The following is a 23,091-nucleotide window of genomic DNA, read 5'->3' on the forward strand; positions in this document are numbered from 1 at the left end:
CCATGCCTTGTGAATGAGAAGCATGATATGCCAGTTATTATAGAGGGTGCTGTGTGAGAGAGCGAGAGAGGGAGAGGGAAAGGGAGAGAAAGAGAATGTTATGAATTTACTGGAATTGTCTCATGAAAAAAAACATGGATAAAGCCATGCATGTTAAAAAATTATGTATCTCTGCTTGTTTTATATGGGAAAGGGAGACCAATTGTGGGCTAATTAAATTGCACGATGGAATGGTAGTGTGATGGTCTTAATATTTTTTTAAATTCTGAAAGTTGATCCTGTGTAATATAATTAATACAGATTATACTAAATGCAGAGCATTTTTTTAAAAAAGCAAATTGAATGGGAGAATATCTGAGAGTAAGAGCATAATTTTTGGAATATTTACTACTGATAACAGCATTTTAACAAAGTTCAAAACACTTATATATTATACATTTTTATAACAGATTTGCAAGAATAGAATGTCTGCATACTTTAGTTTGCAAATAACCTTTGAATTCAGAGTGATATCACTGATGTAGAGGGCTCAGCATGATAGGAACAGAGAAATAAGTTCAAGTTATAAAGTAGCCCATTATGATACAAAAACTGGGTGATTTGGGGTCAAGTTCAAAATCAAGTTTGGACATTTTTTAACACTATGTTTCCCAAAACTTGGTAATTTCCCAAAATTGAGTAAAAGTGGTTTTACTTTAGGTGACAACACACAAATCTATTACTCAATCACAAGTAGGACATTTAAATTGACTTAAAATGGTTTATCTATATTGGTAAAAAGGATTTTCTGGTAAATCGTTTTGGATAATGAAGGAAAAAGTTTGGGGAGCACATTGTAACTGCTGTAAATATGTAGTTGTATTCCTACTTGAGGGATGTATAGAGCCTCCACATTGAGCCCAGTATCTGGTGATTTTATGACATGTTTTCTTGGCAACAATAGAGAAGTGGGGGGTTGTTTTCTTCTGAGATGTTTTTTTGCCATTTGAGTCTGCCATTCTGGGATTTCCTGATAATGTCCCATTCAGTTACTAAATAGGCCACGTCTTCTGAGCCAGCCAAGTTCAACTTGATGCTACCACTTTATTGAAATAGTCACTCACTAAGTAACAGTAACATTAGTAGTTTATCTAATCATGCAACAAGCATGGATAGATTTTATAGTTACTGTTTCTTTAATTAAATAATGAAAAACTACATTTGCAGAACAGAATAAAACAGACGAATTTAGGAGTGGAAATTTTTTCTTGTTGCTATTGCCAAATAATTCGGAGTCAAGTATTTGACGATCTATTGCAAGTCATCCAAAATATAAATAAAGCCTCCCCCCTCCCCATATTTCTCCCTTAAAGGTTTATAAGATTAAGAGAGAAAACAGGGAAAGTACTTTGAACCTCCAAAGGGCATTAAGTGCCAAGAATGATAATATAAGAAGAGGAAGCGTCAACCTTTTGGGAATGCAAAATGGTTCAACATTTATACCTTCTGCTGCCAAGCAAAAACCACACATTTCTGTAGACAATGATTTTATTAAGTTAACTCTGCAGAAATAAAAGAAAATCAGCCGCCTTCATTGTTTGGCTCTGGCAACATCAGCAGTAAAATTTCTCCCCATGAGAACATATTAGTTGAATCCAACTTTTGGGGAGGAAGACTCAATGGGATGCGCAAACATTTAATCCACATTTTTTTAAAAAATCTTCCGTTGTTCTGAAACAATTGCTACTCATAGGTCCTAAACATAAACTCTGCATGGTCTTTGGACAAACCACTGACAATGTAACTAATACAACATTCTTTCAGCACAGCATATCTCCAACATGGATTGCTGTGAAGCAACACTGTACAACCTGAAGTTGAGGGTTGTGTGATTTTGTTTCTCCATTTGGAAGAAAACTAAAAGCAGATAAATACTTTTAATGTAAATACAGCTAAATATTTGGGAGAAGGAACAATTAGATCTAAAGGAACTTTAGGGAGAAATATCTGGTCCGTCTTTGTGGTTAACTGCTGGGAAACTTAAGTATAAGATTTTAAAACATATCCCCAACCCCATCCCCCAAAATATAAAAATTATTTTCATGTATAGAGTCCCAAAAAGGTGCTAGTGGTAGGATCCAGCCCATAACATGCCCAAGTGATGCAGATGCATGTGATGGCTATTTGGTAAAGTCTCGCCCAGTGCTCCTGGAGAGGAATGCTGCTTTCTTCTCTGAAATGGCGCATCGAAAAGTAACTAACCTATGGAACAAAGAAAGAAGTAGAATTAAGAACATTAAATTATGTTCAAAAAGTGTATCTTTGCTACATAGGACTTGTGGCCATGCTAATAGTAATGAAAGATGGAAGTCTAAAACATTTAAAGTGTCTTGGTGATGACAATTTATATATTGTAGCTATAACATCCTTGGCTTGTAAACTTATTTTAGATGCAGAATGAAAGTGAGCTGGACTAGACCAATACAGTAGCAGTGACCAACCTATGGCTTTCAACCTGATTTCATGGAGCCTTCTACAAGCAGTTTGTTTATGCATTTGTCCTCTGGCATACAGAAGAGGGGAGGAGAGAAGAGAAGGAAAAGGATAAAGATTTTGAACACTGTGAAGCAATCAGCAAGATAGCCAATACAAGGTGCATCTCTGCTGTTGGGAGATAAAAGGGGCCCCAACGCCTTCTGCCTTTGCAGCTTGGCTAGTTCCACTTTACACAACATGCGTCTTTAATGCAAATGAGTCTTTTATACCAATATTGTTGTGTAGCATCTCTTTCTCTTCTAGGGCTGCCATGGCCAGGCGCAGATGCTCTTTCAAATGTTCAATCTCTCGTTCTGACCGTTGCTTGATGTGATTCAGCTCCAGGTAGATATCATGGTACTTCCCTGAGGCAAATTTCTTGTCCTGCACGGGGAAGGAAGTACCATTGTCCAGAAAGAATAGAAACCAAGGATACAAATGAAAGACATTGGCATCTTCTGAGGTGAAGTACATGTTATTAATTATACAATAGGCTCAAATTATGGAATCTTTTGTGCTGGAGGTTTGTTGCTGAATAAAATTAACAGTGGTATATGATTGCAACAAAGCATATATAAGAATAAATGCTGAGCAGATAGCTCGGTATTGAATGGAACTTAAGACAGGGATTTTGGATGTTTTCCTGGTTGTTTAATGTATTTATGGACTTATAAAGATGTTAGAACAGGGGTATCAAACTTGCAGGTTGTGGGCTGGATGCATCACATGCTGGCTACGCCCACCCACGTTTTAGTGAAGAGGGAAAAGTCGCAATACGTCATATGACAACGTGATGCAAGTTTGACACCCCCGTGTTAGAAGAATACTGGGCATGAACCAGAATTTGCAGATGATATTGTGTTGGATGAGAAGTTGAATGATTAGAAGTGAATGTTAGATATGAAGTGAATGTTAGATGCACAATCTAACACAAAGGTAGCTGTGGTAACAGAGAAAATAACAGGGAAAATAGACTCAATGTTTGCAAGTAGTACATAAATGGCAAAAAGTAAGGCAAATAGATGATCTGTACACCAATATTGTGGAATATTAGTTAAACATGGGAACCTGGATAGAAAAATTTTAATATGTGCAAATGCTTCTAGAAAAACAGTACTTAGGTCTATTCCAAGAAGTGAATGTTCATCAGAAGACAATAACTGTATATTTAGCATGCTTTTGCCCACTTTTTTAATGTTAGGTATATCACAAGAGAAATATAAAGTTGAATGCAATGTAATATGATAAAATGAGATCAAGGTGAATTAAGAATGAATGTGGGCTGAATATTAAGTAAGTGACTAATATGAAAGAAATGTATTAGTCAATCATAAACAAAGAGAATCAAATTATATAAAAAAAAATGAAATAAATTGAAAAGAATGACTGAGAATTTATAGAGAATTGATGATATCCTCAAAAAAGAGAGCCTAACAATTTAAAGAATAAAGGCAGAGCATAAAACGAGGCATGATGGAAGCAAAAGTGATTTGCCAGGGCAGAAAGCTATGGGGCAATACAGAGAATTTGATTTGGTGCAAAACGGCTTTAGCTGGGCTTCCTTTTCTACCTGATGCCTTTAATTTCTTTAGCTTTGTACTTTTCTGTTCTTTGGATAACACTGCATACTGTTAGAGGGAATGGAGTGATTGGTTTCCACCTATGCGTGGATGCACTTCTCCTTGCAAACCAGGAACTCTGATTTGCTTTTAGAAATCTACCTTCTGCATCATTTGGAGTTCATCCCTCAGACACTGGACTTCTTGTTTCTGATACTGGAGTTCATTCTCCTTCACTCGGAGAAGCACCTGCAGAAGAAAGATGGAAAAGGTTAGGGTTAGGGACACAATTCAGGACACAATTGTCTACTATCGAAATCACTTTCAATGTAAGATAGAATAGAATAGAATTCTTTATTGGCCAAGTGTGATTGGACACACAAGGAATTTGTCTTGGTGCATATGCTCTCAGTGTACATAAAAAAAAAGATACGTTCATCAAGAATCATAAGGTACAACACTTAATGATGGGTGAGATAATGCCTCAGAAGAGAGCAAAAATTAGGTTGCCCTTAGAATAAAATGATGTCTGACACATAGCAGGAAATTAATAGTGTTCATGAACAAATTGATTTTCTATGGCTTGGTTCACCTAACCTGATCAACCATGTTTGTTCAACCATACCTTATTGTTTGGTAGATTTCTTTTTTAAAAAACTTTAGAAGTTTGACAAAAATCCAAATTGATTATCCTTTTTTATTTTCTTTATGTCCTTGATTACCATTTCTACCAATTGTCTTGAAGAAACATTAAATTGGCTCATCTATAATTTCCCCAATTTCCATTTTAAAAGAGCTATTTGTTGCCGCAAAAGCTGTGTGCATCTGCTTCTAGATTCAGCAGACATTTATTTTCATCCACAATGCTAGATAGCCAAATTATACCTGAAACAAAAGAAACTGCAAAATTTGACAGGCAAAAAGTATTAGGCGACAAGCAACCTTCCCTCCTTACCTCTAGCTCACAAGAACTCTTCTCATTGTGTGAAGCACCATCACGTGAGCCCCGAGCAGCAATGAAGTCTCGTAACTGGCCAATCTCTTCTGACAGACGCTTCTGCAACTCCTGGAAGAATGAGGATGAAATAGTTTAACATATTCATCAAATGTAACAGGTGGAGGAAGCCTTTTTGAAGCTGGTAACTATTTAAACATTTTTCCAATAATTGAGGGCCATGGAGGGAATACACTTGAGGGCCATGGAGGGAATACACTATATACATACTCAAGGGAGATAGATTGTTTCTGGCTTTGCCACTTCGATTTCTTAACTTTTAAAGTTATTAAAAGATGAGTTACATATAGCAAAAGCATGGCTGTCTAACTTCTTATATTGACAAAAGACTCTGGACAATTGCTACCATTTTCAATTGTGCAGCCTTGAGAAGAAACATCTTAGGCTGCATGTTGCCAGGGCTCTCTCCAAAGCTTGTCTTTCCAGAGCTCAATAGTGTTTGCTATTCTATTGCTCAACTTGACTCGGCATCCTAGGGATTCCAAACAGATCTATGGCTGACATCACAAAAATGGTTGCTAAATCTCCCAGAATTAGTTGCTAAGACAAGAACCACCAGGTAAGAAGAATGGCAAGCTCACTGGTATGTAAATTTAATTTGAATTCTAAATTAAGGAGATTGTCCTACTTTCATGAATGTTACTTTGCTCTGTCATTGTTCCTTCCCTCAGAATTTCTGCTATTGGCAGCACCACCAGCCCTTGCCTGGTTTTGCCGAAGCAGGTCTTTCCCCTCCTGTTGACAACGCTGCAGCATTTGTTCCTGTTCTTCTGCCTTCTGCACCAGGCCCCCGATCTGCAGGCACTTCTGGGAATACTGTTCTGAAAGCACTTGCAACTCCCGCTTCAGAGACTCCACATCAGACCTGCAGCAGATACCAGGATTTCACCATCAACACCATCTAAGTTTTCTCTGCTAGTCTTCCCCCTATCTGGTCTGTCCCCTCCAAAATAAGAATCTTATTTTGCAAATCCTGAACAAAATGTGACCGTCGTGACACAGAAGCCGGTTGAGAGGATAATCTATACCAGGGGTGTCATACTGGATTTCTTCGAGAAACGGATCAGCATTGTAGTTCTCCATGGGCAGGTGGGGGGTGTGGGGAGCGGGGAGCCGGAATAGACGCCTCCTGCAGCACCTTGCCAGCCAAAATGGGCCACGCAGGAGTCTCGCGAGGCCTCCACATGGCTGTTTTTGGCCGGCAGAGTGCTGCTGGAGGCCGGGGAGGCTGAAAATGGCTCGCACAGGGGCTGCACACACACACACCTGTGATCCATTTGGGCCAACAGAGGCACCGTGGGCCGGTCTTTTGATATTGCCAGGCTGGCCCCGCAGGCCAGATTTAAACACCCCACAGGCTGGATCTGGCCCACAGGCCTTGATTCTGACACCCCTGATCTATATAAATACAGCCTACTACTATCATCCCCATTTCCAGGTCTGATATGCTTAGGCATCTTTTTGAGTTGCCAGAGTTCCTTCTCTAGGCTATCTATGATGCAAAAGGGCCTTAATGGTCCTATTTAATCTATCTTTCTGACCTATCTTTCTATCTGTTGAAAGAATACAAGCAATGGCTTCTAGTGAAAACTGAAAGCACAAGATCAATAGCTTTTCCTATAAAAGGGTTGCATTTAACGAAATGAGCTAGAGGGGATGCATCCCAAATGCACACGGGGCTGGGTCAAAGGAAGACATACTGTAAAGGTAGGACAAAAATTGAATTTGATCCAAATGAATTTAAATGAACACACAAATTAATAGGACTACTCTCCAGCTACTTTATATTTTTCTTTTCTATATTACTCATAAAATCGATAGCAAAGTCAATTTGCTCCCAAAACGCACCCAAAGATTTTCATCAAATGCTACAGCAATCAACATTTTGATAGATACAATTATATCTCCTATCTTAATTCACAAGTCAAGATTCCTTCAATCATTTTTCAATTGTCGCTTACCGATGCTGTTGCTGGAGCGCATTTGGATCTGAAAACCCTTTCTGAAAGTTACGTGTTCTGCCCAACTCCTTGTTCATTTCTTCCCTGTGTGCCTTCTTCAGAGCTTCAATTGCTAGAGCAAAGGGAAGGGTAGGAGCAGAGAGACAGGACAAAGAAAGGATCAGTAAAATCTGCTAAACTTGTATATATCTCATATATTACCAAACTAAATTGTCTTGGAAAGGAGAAAAATCCAGTGGAAGAATTTAAGTTCTGCACTCATACATTGTATCAGGTGACAAAGAGAACATTTGTTCACTTGATGTTTAAATAATGGAGATTTCAGTGGCTAGAGCTAAACACATTATGTTTGATTGATGTTTGTGAATATTCTTTACCAAAATGTACTGCCATAGTATTAAAAGGACACTGAATTATCAGGTTATTCAATTAAATGGAGAAATCTCATATATTCCCAATTATAATTGCTAACAAATAAGGTTTTTACTTTGAGGTTTTTCTTATGTTTCTCAAAGCAATTATTTGAAGAGAAATTCACTTGCCTATTGGACTACTGGCGATGGCAAATTAAAGACAGTTCCATAAAAGCGGTGCTTACAGCCTAGAGTAAGGAACCGGTAAATAGACCAGTTCCTTGGAACCTCTCTGCACAAAGAGAGGTTGGGAGATTGGCCACATGTGCTCTGGACAGCAGCTCCTCATGAGGAGATTGCAGGACAGCAGGTTTCCTTGGGTTGGAGCGCCAGGAGATTACAAGATCAGCCATCTTGCCTGCAACCATGATGCTTGATGCATGAAGTTTGTAAACTTCTCTTTCTAATCACTTTGACAAATTGCCTATTAACCATCTTAAAACTATTAAAGACTTCTGAAACTAGAAATATGAAGTCTTCATTAGGGGAGTTTATCTTGATTCAGAAGATTCTTAAATATAAAATTGGAGCCAAGAGTCTTCCTTTCAGGTTTGATGGACAAAGAACTTGAAAAAAAAATTGCAATTATATATGTTTACAGCGGCAAGAACCTTATATGCAGAAAGATGGATAGACACACTAATTTCCACAATGGAAGAGCAGATGATAAAAATGATGGAGTTAGGGGTGTTGGCAAAACTGTTTTAATTAAAGAGAAGAATTTATCTAATTTTAGTTCTACTTGGGAACCGCTTCTGGACTTTTTACTTGAAACTGGGAAAAAAACGATACTTTAATTTTAGGTTTTGATTATTAGAATAATTTTCTTATTATAGGAATAGCTTGGAAAGTTCTGAAATGTAAAGCAAAAGGTTGAGATTATTTTTTTTTGTATCTTACTGCACTGAGTAAATCAGGAGTCACTACTTTTTTCTTCTTTCTTTGCACTTCTCTTTCTTTCTGTCAGTTTTCTAACTTTTGTTTCTTTTTGTATTTTTATGGTATTTTATGGTATTTAATAAAATGTATTTAAAAATAATGATTTATTACAAAAGGAATTTGAATTGTCTAAAAATGCTGGATGGCAGTATATATCTAATTAAAACATCTGCTGATTTTACAGTTTGATTTGGATATATCAGCAGATCTATAGCTCCTAAAGATTAACACCACTGAAATGCATTTTAGATTACAAATAACTAAAAAATATTTTTAAGATGGACATTGGCATGCCCAATGCTAATAAATCAACAGCTGCAAGTTCAAGCTATTAAAAAGCATGACCTAGAAAAAGGGGAGAAATCCAGTTCAATGAATCCAGCCCTGCTATTTCCAGGAGTCAGGGCAGTAGAGGAACAAGACACCATAGCATGAATCCATACTGTTTGAAGCTCCCTAACAAGGACTAATGAAAAATGAAGTAACAGCTCTCCCAAATTCTCTAGTAAGATCTCTATCAAGAATGTTCCAGCGTTGTTGATTATGAGCCTGAGTGGCGCAGCAGACTAATGCTACTGTTAAAGGTAGTATTTAGCTTCCAGCTGCCTGCAATTACTGCGAGTTCAATTCTCACTAGGCTCAAGGTTGACTCAGCCTTCCATCCTTTCTAAGGTAGGTAAAATGAGGACCCGGTTTGTGGGGGCAATAAGCTGACTTTGTATAAAATATACAAAAGTATGAAGGCTATTGCTTAACGCATTGTAAGTTGCCCTGAGTCTCTGGAGAAGGATGGCATATAAATTAAAAAAAATAATAATAATTATAAGATATCTAATGTAAATTCCCTTTAAATTTCCCATCCTTTGGTTTCTCCTCCCCTTTTATTCTCTTTTGTTCTCATTCGTGTTGTCAAGACTTATCTTCTGCTTGTTTGAAAATATTGCTGTGGTTGACAACCATATTTTCCTAAAATTTTACATGCTCTGTCCTTGGCATTTAAAGGGATAACTACAGCCTGTGGAGTACAATTGTTTTTGATGCTTGCTTGTCTTCTGCCAAAGTACATGCTCTGCCTCTCCTCATCGAGAGAGGGCAGCACTACATGATTTTAACTATTTAGGAGAAAAAAATGGAATTCACTAACAAAACAAATATGTACCAAGTATTATGCATGGGTCATTAAAAAATTGCTTTGTTATAGTGAAAAGACTATATTCTGAATCTACTTTCTTGGTTGATGGCAAGTACTTTCTGCTTTTGAATTGGCTGGCTATTGTCAAACTATTCACTAAGTCCGCATGACTATTACTATTAATCTTCTCATCGTTCTATCACCCATCCCCTCCCACTTATGACTCTATGACTGTAACTTTGTTGCTTGTATCCTTATGATTTATATTGTTTCCTAGTATGATTTGATTGCTTATTGTACCCTATGACTATCATTAAGTGTTGTACCTTATGATTCTTGATGAACGTATCTTTTCTTTTTATGTACACTGAGAGCATATGCACCAAAGACAAATTCCTTGTGTTTCCAATCACACTTGGCCAATAAAGAATTCTATTCTATTCTATTCTATTCTATTCTATTCTATTCTATTCTATTCTATTCTATTCTATTCTATTCTATTCTATTCTAATTATTCTAAAATGGAAAACTTTTATCAGCATGATTGGACAATGTTTTAATATTTAAAAAATAGATGGCTAGAATACGTATCTGTATTTTCTTCTTTTTTATATTATATATAGGAAGAAAAATAAACATTACAACTTAGTTTTGTGTGAGTGTCATGTAGGTTCTACCTGCAGCCGTTGCAGCTGCCTCTTCAGACAAAAGACGCTCTTTTTCCTGCCGCAACCGCTCCATCTCCCACTGGTGATGCCGCTGTACTTCTGTCATGACCTGTTGATGGGAATTTTCCATCTCTGCTAAACTGCGCTCACATGCCTCCTAGAGGAGGATGGGGGAGAGAAGAACGGGAAAGCACATTTTACGTGATGAATTAACAAGAAATGCATCTCTGTTTGCCATAGCGGAGTACTGGGAACAGATAACCGCAAAAAAAGTTAACAGGGATTTAACATATGAAAAAGACACAAAAGCATCTCCACCAGGCAGCTCTATCAGGTTATATGTTAAGACGTTTCCAATGGAAAGGCTATGTTAAAATTCAGTTTTAATTGAGCAATCAAGGCATATATAATTCTGAGGACATTACAAACCATGAAGTAGAAGTCCTATATTTGGCCTGACATGGGGACAACAAGGACAGGAAAGCATCAGTATGTCTGCTCACACTGTGTTGGTAGAAGATCTCCCAATATCACTCTTTAAGGTAAGCCCTACTGGAGAAGGACAGGTTTGATGGTTTTCTGTCAGACTCCCATGACAGCAAAACCCTATGCAGATAAAATTCCTTCCATTTACTCAGATCTTGTTTCCCCATCAGCAGAAACCAATTAGATAATTGGGGCACTGTCTTGCAAGTTTTCCTGTGATTCTTTTGATCTTGTGGACTCTGAGGGTATGGACAGCATGCTAGAAGGCATAAGATCTGCTGTCTGTTTCTTTCAGGCAGTTCAGGGAATCAACAGCTGTCCTAAGGAGGTAGTTAAGGACTTTAAGGGATGGGGGTGACAAGTACCTTCTGTTTCAAATGGTCATTGCTTGATCTGAAAGATATACAACTTCTATTGGACCCAACCTTCTTGCTTTGAAAGTTCTGAAGAATTATGATTTTAGAGATCCTGTATGGAATATCTCAATCCTTTAGGTCACAGTTCAGATCTGGATGTGGGATGGAGACTATTGCATTATGCTGTTTGGGACATGGATGGTGAGAATACGGTCCTCCTGGTCCTGTTAGATTTCTCAGTGGTATTTAATTTTTTGGGCCTCGATTCCCCATGAGAATTGGGAACGGGGGGATTTTATTTTACCATGATTTTGCTCTTGGCTATGTAGGCACTTCCACTCCGTAGTATTGATAGGAGCAATCAAATTCTTGGCTGTTCATATATATATAGGCGTTACTCTTTTGACTCATGTTATTTAATATCTATATGAATCTGGGAGAAGTCTGTTTATTCATCATCAGATATTATCAATATGCTGACAATTATACACCTCCATCTCTGGCCAGATAGGAGATGTAGGGGATATCCTTACTCGATGACTGGCAGCAATAAGGCTTTGAATGAAATTAAGTGAGCAGAACAGAACAGAACAGAACAGAACAGCACAGAACTGAATTCTTTATTGGCCAAGTGTGATTGGACACACAAAGAATTTGTCTTTGGTGTATATGCTCTCAGTGTACATAAGGAGAATAAAATATATTCATCGAGAATAAAAAGATATAACATTAAGTGATAATCAAGGTTACTAATAAGCTATCAGATCGTACTAGGAAACAAAAACAATATAATTGAAAGATACAAGCAACATGATTGTAGTAATAAGTGGGAAGAGATAAATACTAGTAAGGAAGAGAAGAATAATAGTAATACAGTCATAGTAAATTATTTGACAGCGTTGTAGGAATTAGTTGTTAAGCAGCGTTATGGCATTCGGGAAAAAACTGTCCTTGTGTCTAGCTGTTTTGGTGTGCAGTGCTCTATAGCATCATTTTGAGGGTAGAACTTGAAACAATTTATGTCCAGGATGTAATGGGTCTGTAGAAACCACACTTCAGCCAGATGGAACTACTGTATTTTTCGGAGTATAAGACGAACCTTTTTCCCTCCTAAAAGAGGGTGGAAATGTTGGTGCATCTTATACACCAAATACAGCCATTTTTGGCCTCCTGCAGCCCCGCCCCACTTGTTCCATTTTTGCAAAAAACAGGCCTGTTTTTCACCTGATTTTTGCCAAAACGGGTGTTTTTGCCCTCCCCCAGCCCCCAGGAGCACTCTGCAAGCCTCCCAAACCCTCTGCACACCCCGTTTTTGTGAAAAACAGGGTGCGCAGAGGGTTTGGGAAGCCTGCAGAGTGCTCCTGAGAGCCAGGGAGGGCAAACACTTTTTTTTTTTACTTACCTCTTCGAAATCTTGGTGCGTCTTATACACCGGTGCGTCTTATAGTACGAAAAATACGGTATTTATGTAGAAACCATTGGATTTGATGTTGCCTCTGTGCTCACTTGGGGTAAGAGTTACATTTCCTTTAAAGGAGCAGGTCTACAACTTTGGGGGGGGTTCACTGGAGCAGCAGATGGGATCTGTCCCCATGGGAAGCTTTGCTCAACTTCAGCTAGTCTGTGACTCTTTTTGGGAGGCCTCAGCAACAATGACTCATAACCTTATTACCTTGAGACTGCATTATTGCAATACATTCTACTTAGCCCGCCCATAAAGACCACCTGGAAACTGCATGCTGGTGGGTGAAAACCACTTCAGTAGTATAGAAAATCAGGGTGCTATATTTATTATCAATATGTTTTTAATACAATTCAAGGTGCTGTTATTGTTCTGTATGTACGGTACTATATAGTTTGGGTCCAACCTATCTATGGGACCCAAAAATAGAATCTGGTCTTCCTGTTAATTAGCCAGGAAGGGGTGATGTAGTCCTATTTCTCTGAGATTAGAGTGGGAGTCTGGAATCAGGCTTTGAGGTGGTGGCTCCATATCTCCAAAGCAGGGGTCTCCAACCTTGGCAACTTTAAGACTTGTGGACTTCAACGCCCAGAATTCCTCAGCCAGCTGCTGGCTGAGGAATTCTGGTAGTTGAAGTCCACAAATCTTAAAGTTGCCAAAGTTAGAGACCCCCCTGTTCCAAAGCATTCTGGAAAGCTGTGAAAACTTTCCACCAGAACTGGCTTTTTTGGTGAGGATTTGTTATGAGCTGTATGTGCATTGCAGAGTCATTTTCAACTTTTTAATTATAACTGTTATTTGATAAAGGTTTTAAAATATTTAGTTTTATTAAAAGTCACCTGGTGTTTATTGAAGCGAGCTGGATATAATATAAATAAATAAATCTCATAAACAAAGTCAGAGGGAAAGCAAGTAACGAAGTTAGATATTAACATTTTACATTTTAGTTTGTAAATATATGTGTAAATGTAAAATTTAAATTTAACCTAAGTAACTCAAAAATGAGTCACAATACATGCTATGTCTTAGTATCAATAGGAGTATGTGGGGGGGGTTAATCTTTGGGTATCATTTTTAAAAAATCAATTCTACATTTTAGCCTTTTTTAGCCTGTAACTTGTAGCTTCCATATTTTTTCATTTTATTTTTAAAAATTGTTAATAGTTATCAGGTACTTTACTTATTTCTAGTGTTTATAGCCTGCTCCAATGTATAGTGATCTTGAGAGGCACAGCAGTTTCAAGTTTCAATAGACAATCAATTAAAACTATCCATAATCATCATCTTGCTATATTTTAGAATGATTTTATAATTGGCCTAAAAAGCTTTAGAGTATTATATAATAAGAACACTGAAATATTTTTAATAAAAATAAAGTTAACAAAAGGAGTTTTAAAAAGTAGAGAGGTCTCCAATTTACAGTTCCAGTTAACAAGTTCAGCCTGTCCAATTACTTACTAAATAATCTAGTTGATACTAACTGCATCCTATTTTGCGCTATAAACTGTAGATACTCCTACGCCTCAAAGGCAAATACTCTTAACCATATATATCTTCAACCATCTTATTATTTGGAAACGCTATACTGTAATTTAACATTATAAAAACAAGACATAATGAACCTTGGTTTCAACCTTCTCTGTTGGTTGTGCAACCACCGAGCAAGCTTGACAATTCACACTGGTTAGAGTTACAGTTTTGTCTGGCCTCAAAAGCACTCCAAATAGCCTTAGCTAAAGTTAAAACAACCCCACTTTACTGTTTGAAACTGGTTTTTTCAACAAGTCACAGGTACTTTATCCATCCGTTCATTCAATTTTTAAGTCTGTAATCATTGCTAAAAGAAATCCAAAAGTGGGAAGGATTTTTAAAAAAAACCAACCAAACAAAATCCATTATTTTAATGAACTCAAGTTGGTGCTAAACATTCCCAAGATTTGATAGAAACTGTTACTGTGTGCAAGGGAAATTCCACAGCTGAGTGCCTTCTACTGAAAATACTGTCTTGAGTCACTACAAGCAGGCATTTACAATTATTATGATTGGTTAAGACTGAAAAGGGATAGGATGAAATCACATACACACACTTTAGCCAACTTGGTAGCAGTTTCAATCCCTACAGCCCCTCAGCTATTGTTGAACTACTAGCATACCTTAGCCAATATGGTAACCTTAAGAGTTTCTGCAAATCAAAGTTAGCAGCTTCTGGAGTTCCATAGGCTTCCCATTCCTACTTTAAAGATCAGTGCAATAGGAAAGAGCTTGCATTAGAAGTCCTTTCCTTTCCAACATTTGCCGTATGTTAAAGGCATTGTCCCACTGCAGATACATTAATCATAGATAGCACTGATAGGAAAATGATGGAGATGGTCCCAGCTGTTTTCATTTCTCTATCCACATTGGCTGGTTAGCAACTGGAGTGGAGAAAGGAAAAGCCATAGAATGTAAAGATGATGTTGGGCTATTACCATTACCTGAGAAATGTATCCTTGGGGCACATGCCCATTTTTATGGAGGTTTGCCTCATTATGGGAACGCAAGGACTCCAGCTGTGACCTCAGGACTTGGACCTGTTAGACAAATGATTTAGCAGAATAACAAATCACCACCAAAAAATAATTTTCTGTTAACCTGAGTCCCAGGTCACCATAAAAGGCAAATGGACTTACTCCCCCAATCCATCCATACACCCATGACATTATGACATAAGAACGTGCTGGCATTCTGATACATCAATTCAGTACATCCATTTTAAACCCCTTAATATTTCCCCCCTTTTGCTGCTCCAAAACATCATAATCACTGCTGCATGGAAGTCAACTTCTATGTGACAGTGGATTTTAGAAGCTGCTGGCAACATTCAAAAGTCATTTTTCTATTCAGATGACTCTATGCTCTGGCCACCATACTCAGACAGCTTTAAAGTACGATGTTGTTTCTGCAAGTAATGAAACATAGAATCGTTCCAGTGATCTCTGTGTGCTGGTTTGTGTCACATTATTATTTAGTGTTATGAGCAAACCACAAAAGTTGCACAATAGCTTTATGGATGTTTCATATCCTGTATTAAACTAATGGTTTGTTCCATTTTGCTTTAGTGTGTCAGGAAAATCTAGCCACTGTAGTTTGCGAACCATAGTTTACGTTTTATTCAACAAACTGTAACTGAGCCAGACTTATGTCAGTGAAATGGCCAAGTGATCGAAATTTAATTGGTGGATGTGTCAAACTACTCAAAATGAACCTGGCCTGGGACATCAATGTTAACAGCACGGAAGGGAATCTTTTCCTATTCAATACTGTAGTGTTCTCAGTACACCAGACTGATGGCATGCCATGTGGTTCAGTGGTTAAAATGCAGTATTGCAGGCTAACTCTGCTCACAGCCTGGAGTTCAATCCTGACCAGCTCATGGCTGACTCAGCCTTCCATCCTTCCAAGGTCGGTAAAATAAGGATCCAGATTATAATGGGCAATACGCTGACATTGTAAACTACTCAGAGAGTGCTGTAAAGCACTGTGGAGCAGTATATAAGTCTAAATGCTATTAGTAAATGCTACCTCTACAGACAAGCTTACGTTTCTCCGTCCTTCTTATTTCAACACATTTCAAAGAGTCAGCATCAATAACAGAAACAATTCAGAGAATGTGCACATTTGCATTGTTCAGGCTTGTGAAAAGGACAGAGTATTTCCTCCCGCACATGACGTCTCAGGACATTACCAGTGGCTACTTCTATTTATTTTATTTATTTATCTAATTTTAAAAGCGCCCATCTCCCTTTTTCTCTACCTCTTTCTCCAGTGCCTCACTTGCATCCTCAGGGTTCCCTTTGCCCTGGTTCAGCAGCACCATCAGCGGAGCTCGTTTGGACTCTTTTAGAGGCAGACGTTCCAGCTCCTGCCACTTCTTCTCAATGTCTTCACTTAGCCGACTCCTCTGAGCCTCAGTAAGAGGAGTTCCCTGAGATTTCTTAGGACAAGGATTCTCTGCTGGGCCATCTGTTTGCAGGCCTCCACTGACCGAAGACTCAAACCACTTGCGCCTCTCTTCCGAGCGGAGGGCCAGGTCCCGCTCCAACTCTTCCCGCTTGACTCCTCCATCTGAACTTCTTGTGCTCCCTCTTGACTGCTGAGGGGACCCCTGATTTAAAGCTGATCGCTGTTGTAAGGGGGATAACTCAACATAGTCAAAAGCCGGTTGCTGCCCTTCAGCCTTCCTGCTGCCAGCTCTGGATATCACCTCACTTCCAGTGTTGGGCTGCAGCTCGGTTCGAAAGGAACTCTTGGGGGATTTATTGTTGCAGAATGAGTTTTCCTTGTTGTGGTCAGATAGCCTGGAACCAGGAGGAAAGTCATGCAGAACTTAGAAGTAGAAATCATTCAGGAACTGTTTGCAGAAACTGCCTACAATGGATCTCCAATCTCAGTGTAGATGACACCCAGATCTGGAAGCCACCCAAGTACAGTCAGCCCTATTACCCCACATAGTAATTCAAGAGGAACAAGTTCTCAAGAAGTTACAATAACTGGATTGTTGGAAATATAACAAAGCATTTGTGATGAATAATACTAGTAAATATTTTCACCTGGCTCAGTTGGAGAGAAGAGTAGGCATTCCAGACTGATAGCATTGGATCAGACTAGACAACCTCTGGGAATCGGAAGGAGGCCCAGCACAGCAATCTAACTCTTAATCAGCATTTAAAGGAAACTATATCCAATGTCATCAGGGCTGGGGAAAAAGGATTTATGAAATCTACAGAACAACTATTGACCAATGCAAACAGTAGTGAAGGGCAACAATTTTCTCCACTCCATAGGGAACCTGTTTTCACCAAAAATTCAGCACAGTCCTCCATGTTTGCTTTGCTTGAAATTCTCAACCACCATGTCTGTTAAAGAGCACCAGATTTAAGATGATTGCTCTGGCATCCCCGTTCTAACACCATGGAAACTTATGTGCAAGAAACTTATATTTGGCTGAATGCTGGAAAACACAGCTGCTCAAATATTCCTATAGATTGAATTTAATAATTTAAGTATTAGTAAGCTTGATCTACCACATACTTTGTGACATCAGGCACACTGGCTGGTCGAATACTCTTCCTTAGAGCCTCAATCCAATTCCGGCGGATTCCTGATGTCATGGCAGATAACGTAAAAATACCATCTTTAATCTGGAAAAAAGAAACACACAAAGTATGGCTTGATTGTACACCTCAACCTATGGTTCACCTTCAACATAGGAAAGGTAATGCGCCAAATGGAAGGCAGCGTATACTGGCAACAGAAGAGAATATATGTGGCTCAGGATTGAACTGTGGAGTCCTTGGTGCTCTCTGAGCTTTGTTGTTTGCTTGCAATGTTTTACTTGCCTGAGAAGTCAGGAAATGAAACATCTGTAAGCAAACAACTGAGCTTAGAGAGCACTGAGAACTCCACATGCTAGGAAATCCTACGAGTACATCTGACTTCAGGTTTGGGTTTTGATTAAACAGGAAACAGCCAGATTTCAATGAGGATAAAATCACTAAGAACTTCCTTACAAAGTAAGTATTACAGGTATTCCTCAACTTATGACTATTTACTTACCAACCGTTCAAAGTAATGATGGATCCCTTCCCCCAAAGCTACTTACAACCTGATTTTGAATTTACAATGGCCACATTCCCCCATGATCATGAACTGATTGGGTGCTTGGCAACCAGCTCACCTTTACAGTCATTTGCACGTATTATATGATTGCATTTTTTTGCTGGTTTTCAGCATTTATTTCCAGGTCCCTTTAACAACCATTATCACCGTGTTTGATTAATGACCGCTGCAAAAAATGCCAAAAAAAACCCAGGTCCAGTCATGTGATGCCTTAAGATTGCAATGATTCACAACTGAAATTATGGCCTCCATTACAGTTCTAAGTCAACTAGCTGTAACTGAAGCTGAATCCCACTTAGTTTAACACCCTGTTCAACAGTATTACGCAAACTGCAGCCTACTCCATTTGGAAAACTTCAGCTTGGTCAATTCTACTCTGTCTCTTGGCAAACAGAAAGGTAAGCACTGGGGTTCCTTTCTGTTATAGTTTTATGACTGTGGTTTAGAAAATAATTTCAATTCACAAGCTAAATTGCCATCCTTTGCGTTTACTTCATTATGGTAGCAAAACAGAAGCATCTTCTCCACAACAGAATTAAAGAACTTTAAAGAATACCTTGCTGGACTCAGTAAACTATAGGGCCTTTTATTTCATATCCAAGCACTTTTTTTTCCATTTCTGAACACTTACATGTATCTGGAAGCCGTAATTCCTCTGCACTGCATATTCTGTCACATCGGTGCAAGTACGTAGGTCAATTTCTCCATCTAGCTCATCTGCCTGAAAAGACCTCCAGACCATAAGTGTTACGCAAATCATCTAGTCCAGGAATTTCCTATCGCCAATATACAACCTTTCCAGCCTACTAGAGCCTCCTCCTTCCTCTTATCTACGTCAGTTAAATAATTATTTCCAAGCTAAGCAATCCCATGTTATCTTTTCAGTGTATAGAAAAGTACATGACGCTTCTTTGTCACTTTTAAATAAGCACCTCACTTCTACTTCCCCTCCCCCCCCCCACCCCACCCCCCAGGAAATACATACAACCATTATACAGTACACTTCCATTGAATATCTGACTACCACATCCAAAAGATTCCATCAGGCTAGGTCACTTTCTTACCTCTTCAGCATTGGAGTCCCTGTAGTACTTCAGACTCGAGTCTGTCAGCACAAACCAGTGCTTTGTCCACTGTTGGCCAAACCATCAAACGAAGGAGAACAGGAAGACAAAATATAAAATTTGTTTGTTCTCAAAAACACAAACCATTCAACACCTATACTGCTCAAAAAGCTTTCGGCCTCATGCGTAGCCACTTAATTATGGAAAAGGGATCTCCCAATTTATTTGTCAGCCATTTTTGACAAGGAACATGCAACAGAGGATCCCTATTGGTAGTTTACTGATACATATAATCCATTTATGTTACACAGCAAAAGCTTCTGTAAAGAAATACATTTAACTATGAAGAAAAATCAAAACCATATTTGGTTTCCACATTTTTAAAAATGGGTTGGCGTAAAACCATTATTTCAGTGGGAATGGAAGAAAAAGAAGAGTAAGAGTAAGAATAATTCTTCAAATGGAGAGGTGGAAATGATTGGGCTCTAATAATTCTTCCACCTTACCTCTCCTGGGTCATCCAATATGGACATCCATCCCTTCTTGAAATTCAGAAGATCTGGCTGGAAAGAGAGATGAGGACAGAACAAATTTAATACAGAGCACAAGATTAAACTGACCATTCCCTGTCTGTGTACTTTCCAGTATGCAATGATTATCATTCATAACTTTTGACGAAGAAGGTGGCACAATAGGACATTTCAGTGCACTCTAGAACAGTGGCCCCCAATCTTTTGGGCACCAGGGACCGGTTCCGAGAAGAGAGATTTTTCCGTGGCCTGGAGAGGGCGTGGTTTCGCATGCTGCCTGCATCCCGCAGATGGGGCTTTGCTTTTTTGCGTGGCCCGGTTTCTGGCATGCCACAACCCACTGCCGTCCACAGACCAGTGGTTGGGGACCCCTGCTCTAGAAGATGGAAAAGGCTAGATTAAAGCATACATTGGGGAAATATACAATAAACCCTTAAATCTGAAAACATGAAAAAGAAGTCACACATAGATCCACTGCTGCATTTTTTCCCCTGCATATGACTAATTAACTCTGCTTTATAACTACAGTAACTCTCCAGAATTAATTTCTGGGGTTTTTTTTTAGCCTGCTGGGAGTTGTAATAATTAGAAAGGGATTCAGATGAAAGGGTTTCCTTCCTTAAAGCTCTTACTTGCTTTCTATGCAGAGAGAAGATGAGAGACCAAGTCCTCTACAGTATGTCTTCCCATCCTATCTATGCAATCAACCAGAGCTCTTTTATGTATTCAAAACATCCACATCCCCCCATTTCCCTGAATCACAAGAATGTACATTAAAATGGTCGTTGCTTACCTGAACGACCCTTTTATACTCGACGTTCAGACACTCCTCAGTCTGGGTAACGATCACTCCTATTTGCAATGCTGAGTGTCAATCAAATCCCTCTGGAGCTGGATCCACCTCACTTCCTGCTCCTTCCTCAGACTTTTCACGAAGACAACGTGGTTCAAGGGCATTGGGACAGCCATGAAGAAAAACTCCACCAGATAGCAACACAGGAAGTAGACAGCTACAGAGGGAAAGAAAGCAGACCTCCACCAAGGCCAGACGCGGAGAGAATACGGGAGGGACGGAGTGTCTGAACGTCGAGTATAAAAGGGTCGTTCAGGTAAGCAACGACCATTTTCCTACTCGCCGTTCAGACACTCCTCAGTCTGGGACATACCCAAGGTAGAGAAGAAGGGAGGGAATTAAGCCGTAGACTGGCCTTGAGGAGAGATTACAGCTTGTAATACCCGTCTGCCAAATGCAGCATCTGCAGAGGCAAATTTATCCAGCCTATAGTGACTTACAAAGGAAGAGAGGGAGGACCATGTGGCCGCCCGGCAGATATCATCTACAGAAGCCTGGGTAGCCCATGCCGCTGATGTCGCAGCGCTACGGGTAGAATGGGGCAGTATACCACCCGGGACAGGAACCTCCCTTAATTCATATGCCTTAGATATACAGGCCTTGAGCCACCTGCCCACTGTAGCAGAAGAAACCTTCTGACCCAGGGAGGAGGGAAGGAAGGACACCAGCAGAGCCTCAGTCTTGCGAAAGGAAGCAGTTCTTTTAAGGTATCTTCTCAAGGCCCGTCGGACATCCAAGGTATGCCATCGCCTCTCAGCAGGATGACGCGGGTTCGGGCAAAAGTTGGGTAAGATCAATTCTTGGGCTCGATGAAAACGAGTGTTCACTTTGGGAACGAAGGCTGGGTCGAGGCGTAAAACGACCCGATCAGGGTAGAAGACGCAGAGATCACTTCTCATGGACAAGGCTGCGATTTCGGAAACTCTGCGAGCCGAAGTAATTGCCAACAAAAAGGCCATCTTTAAAGATAAGTAGCGTAGGCTGGACGAGGCAATGGGCTCGAACGGTGGACCCGTCAAGGCCTGCAACACCAAGGTGAGGTCCCAGGTAGGGTAGCGGTGAATCGGCGGAGGCCGCAAGTTTGAGACCCCTTGGAGAAAGGAACGGATTCTGGGATCCTGAGACAAGGGAACTCGCGCCTCCCCGGACAGGACGGTGGCGAGAGCCGCCACCTGTCGACGTAGAGTCGCAGGGGCCAAGCCTTTGGAGAACCCCGCATGCAGAAAACGCAGAATGTCCGGAACAGACGCTGTTGTGGGATCCACGTGCTGATCACCGCACCATCTCGTGAAGGCGGCCCAAGAGGCGTTGTAAATACGAATTGTTGATGGTCTTCGAGCTGCCTGAATAATGGAGATGACATCCTCAGACAAATTGTCCTTGAAGAGTTTTATGCGCTCAAATGCCACACGGCTAATCGAAGCCACGCTGGGTCTGGATGACGGACGGCCCCTTGAGTTAACAGAACCTTGTCGGGTGGAATCTTCCAGGGCGGTTCGACTGACAGGTTCTTGAGGTCGGCGAACCACTCCCGACGAGGCCAATATGGCGCTACCAGCAGAAGATTCGCCTGCTCTTGAATAACCTTCCGAATGACTTTGGAGAGAACTGGAAGAGGGGGAAAGGCATAGAGAAGCCCCCGGGGCCACGGACTCCGAAGCGCGTCCAGACCCTCCGCTGCTGGAGATGGGTAGCGGGAAAAGAACCTCGGCAATTGGGTGTTGTGAGCCGTCGCAAACAGGTCCACTAGGGGAAGACCGAACCTCCTTGACAGGTCCTGGAACAGGCAGGGGTCCAACTTCCACTCGGCCTGATCTATTTGGTCTCTGCTGAGCCAATCTGCTTCTCGATTCAGAGACCCCGAAATGTGTTCGGCTTTTATTGACGAGAGGTGTAGTTCCGCCCACGACAGGAGACACTCCGCCTCCTGCATTAGTGTCCAAGAGCGAGTCCCCCCTTGTTTGTTGATATGTGCCTTGGTGGCCACATTGTCCGTTAAAATCAGAATGTCCCGGCGATACACAAGGTGTTTGAAGTGCACCAGGGCGAGGCGAACCGCTCTGAGCTCCAGCCAGTTTATATTGTGCGGCTGTTCTGTCGACGACCAGACCCCCTGGGCCAACTGAAGGTTGAGATGAGCCCCCCAGCCTCGGAGACTGGCGTCCGTGGTCAACACCATCCGCTCTGGTTCTAGGAAGGGGGAACCCTTGTCGAGGGCCGGAGACAGCCACCACCTCAGGGAAAGGCGCACAGGAGCTGGGACTGTGACTCTGAGAAGAGACTCCGCTCGCCCTTGTCTCTGGTAAGGGAGCAGAAACCATTGAAGGCGACGAAGATGGAAACGTGCCCACGGAACAATGTCTATGCATGATATTAATTTTCCCAGAAGCTGGGAGAGCGTCAGTAAGGTCACAGTCCTGTGTAGTAAGACTTGGGACACTAGGTTCCGTATGCTGACTTGTCTGTCTGGAGACAGGAAGA

At 40.4% G+C, this 23,091-nt stretch overlaps 1 protein-coding gene and 1 long non-coding RNA gene across 3 annotated transcripts in view; one reads left to right on the plus strand and one right to left on the minus strand.

The window, feature by feature from the left end:
- Positions 1-1,509: 1,509 nt before the first annotated feature.
- The window catches only part of TRIOBP (TRIO and F-actin binding protein), a 40,710-nt gene continuing 19,128 nt past the window's right edge, over positions 1,510-23,091 (minus strand). Inside the window, exons 1-14 of one of the 2 annotated variants that reach the window (XM_070946977.1) lie at positions 20,551-20,738; positions 19,734-19,790; positions 19,228-19,296; positions 18,795-18,884; positions 17,576-17,685; positions 16,299-16,842; positions 14,980-15,075; positions 10,211-10,358; positions 7,050-7,161; positions 5,794-5,953; positions 5,029-5,139; positions 4,236-4,322; positions 2,745-2,898; positions 1,510-2,241 (exon numbers count right to left, since the gene is read on the minus strand). In XM_070946977.1, coding sequence (XP_070803078.1) covers positions 2,237-2,241; positions 2,745-2,898; positions 4,236-4,322; positions 5,029-5,139; positions 5,794-5,953; positions 7,050-7,161; positions 10,211-10,358; positions 14,980-15,075; positions 16,299-16,842; positions 17,576-17,685; positions 18,795-18,884; positions 19,228-19,296; positions 19,734-19,760 — 1,713 coding nt within the window. In that variant the 5' untranslated portion in view covers positions 19,761-19,790; positions 20,551-20,738 and the 3' untranslated portion in view covers positions 1,510-2,236. Of the gene's footprint in view, positions 2,242-2,744; positions 2,899-4,235; positions 4,323-5,028; positions 5,140-5,793; positions 5,954-7,049; positions 7,162-10,210; positions 10,359-14,979; positions 15,076-16,298; positions 16,843-17,575; positions 17,686-18,794; positions 18,885-19,227; positions 19,297-19,733; positions 19,791-20,550; positions 20,739-23,091 lie in introns of those variants that run through there. The other variant, XM_070946976.1, reaches the window with a different exon arrangement.
- Positions 2,888-5,839, plus strand: LOC139319222 (uncharacterized). The gene is made up of 3 exons (XR_011600613.1): positions 2,888-2,977; positions 5,064-5,212; positions 5,760-5,839. It is a non-coding gene; the product is annotated as an uncharacterized lncRNA (long non-coding RNA).

The sequence above is a fragment of the Pituophis catenifer genome, unplaced genomic scaffold (genome assembly GCF_029215685.1).
Source record: "Pituophis catenifer annectens isolate HBS135680 unplaced genomic scaffold, rPitCat1.0.hap2 SCAF_7, whole genome shotgun sequence".
NCBI lineage: Eukaryota > Metazoa > Chordata > Lepidosauria > Squamata > Colubridae > Pituophis > Pituophis catenifer.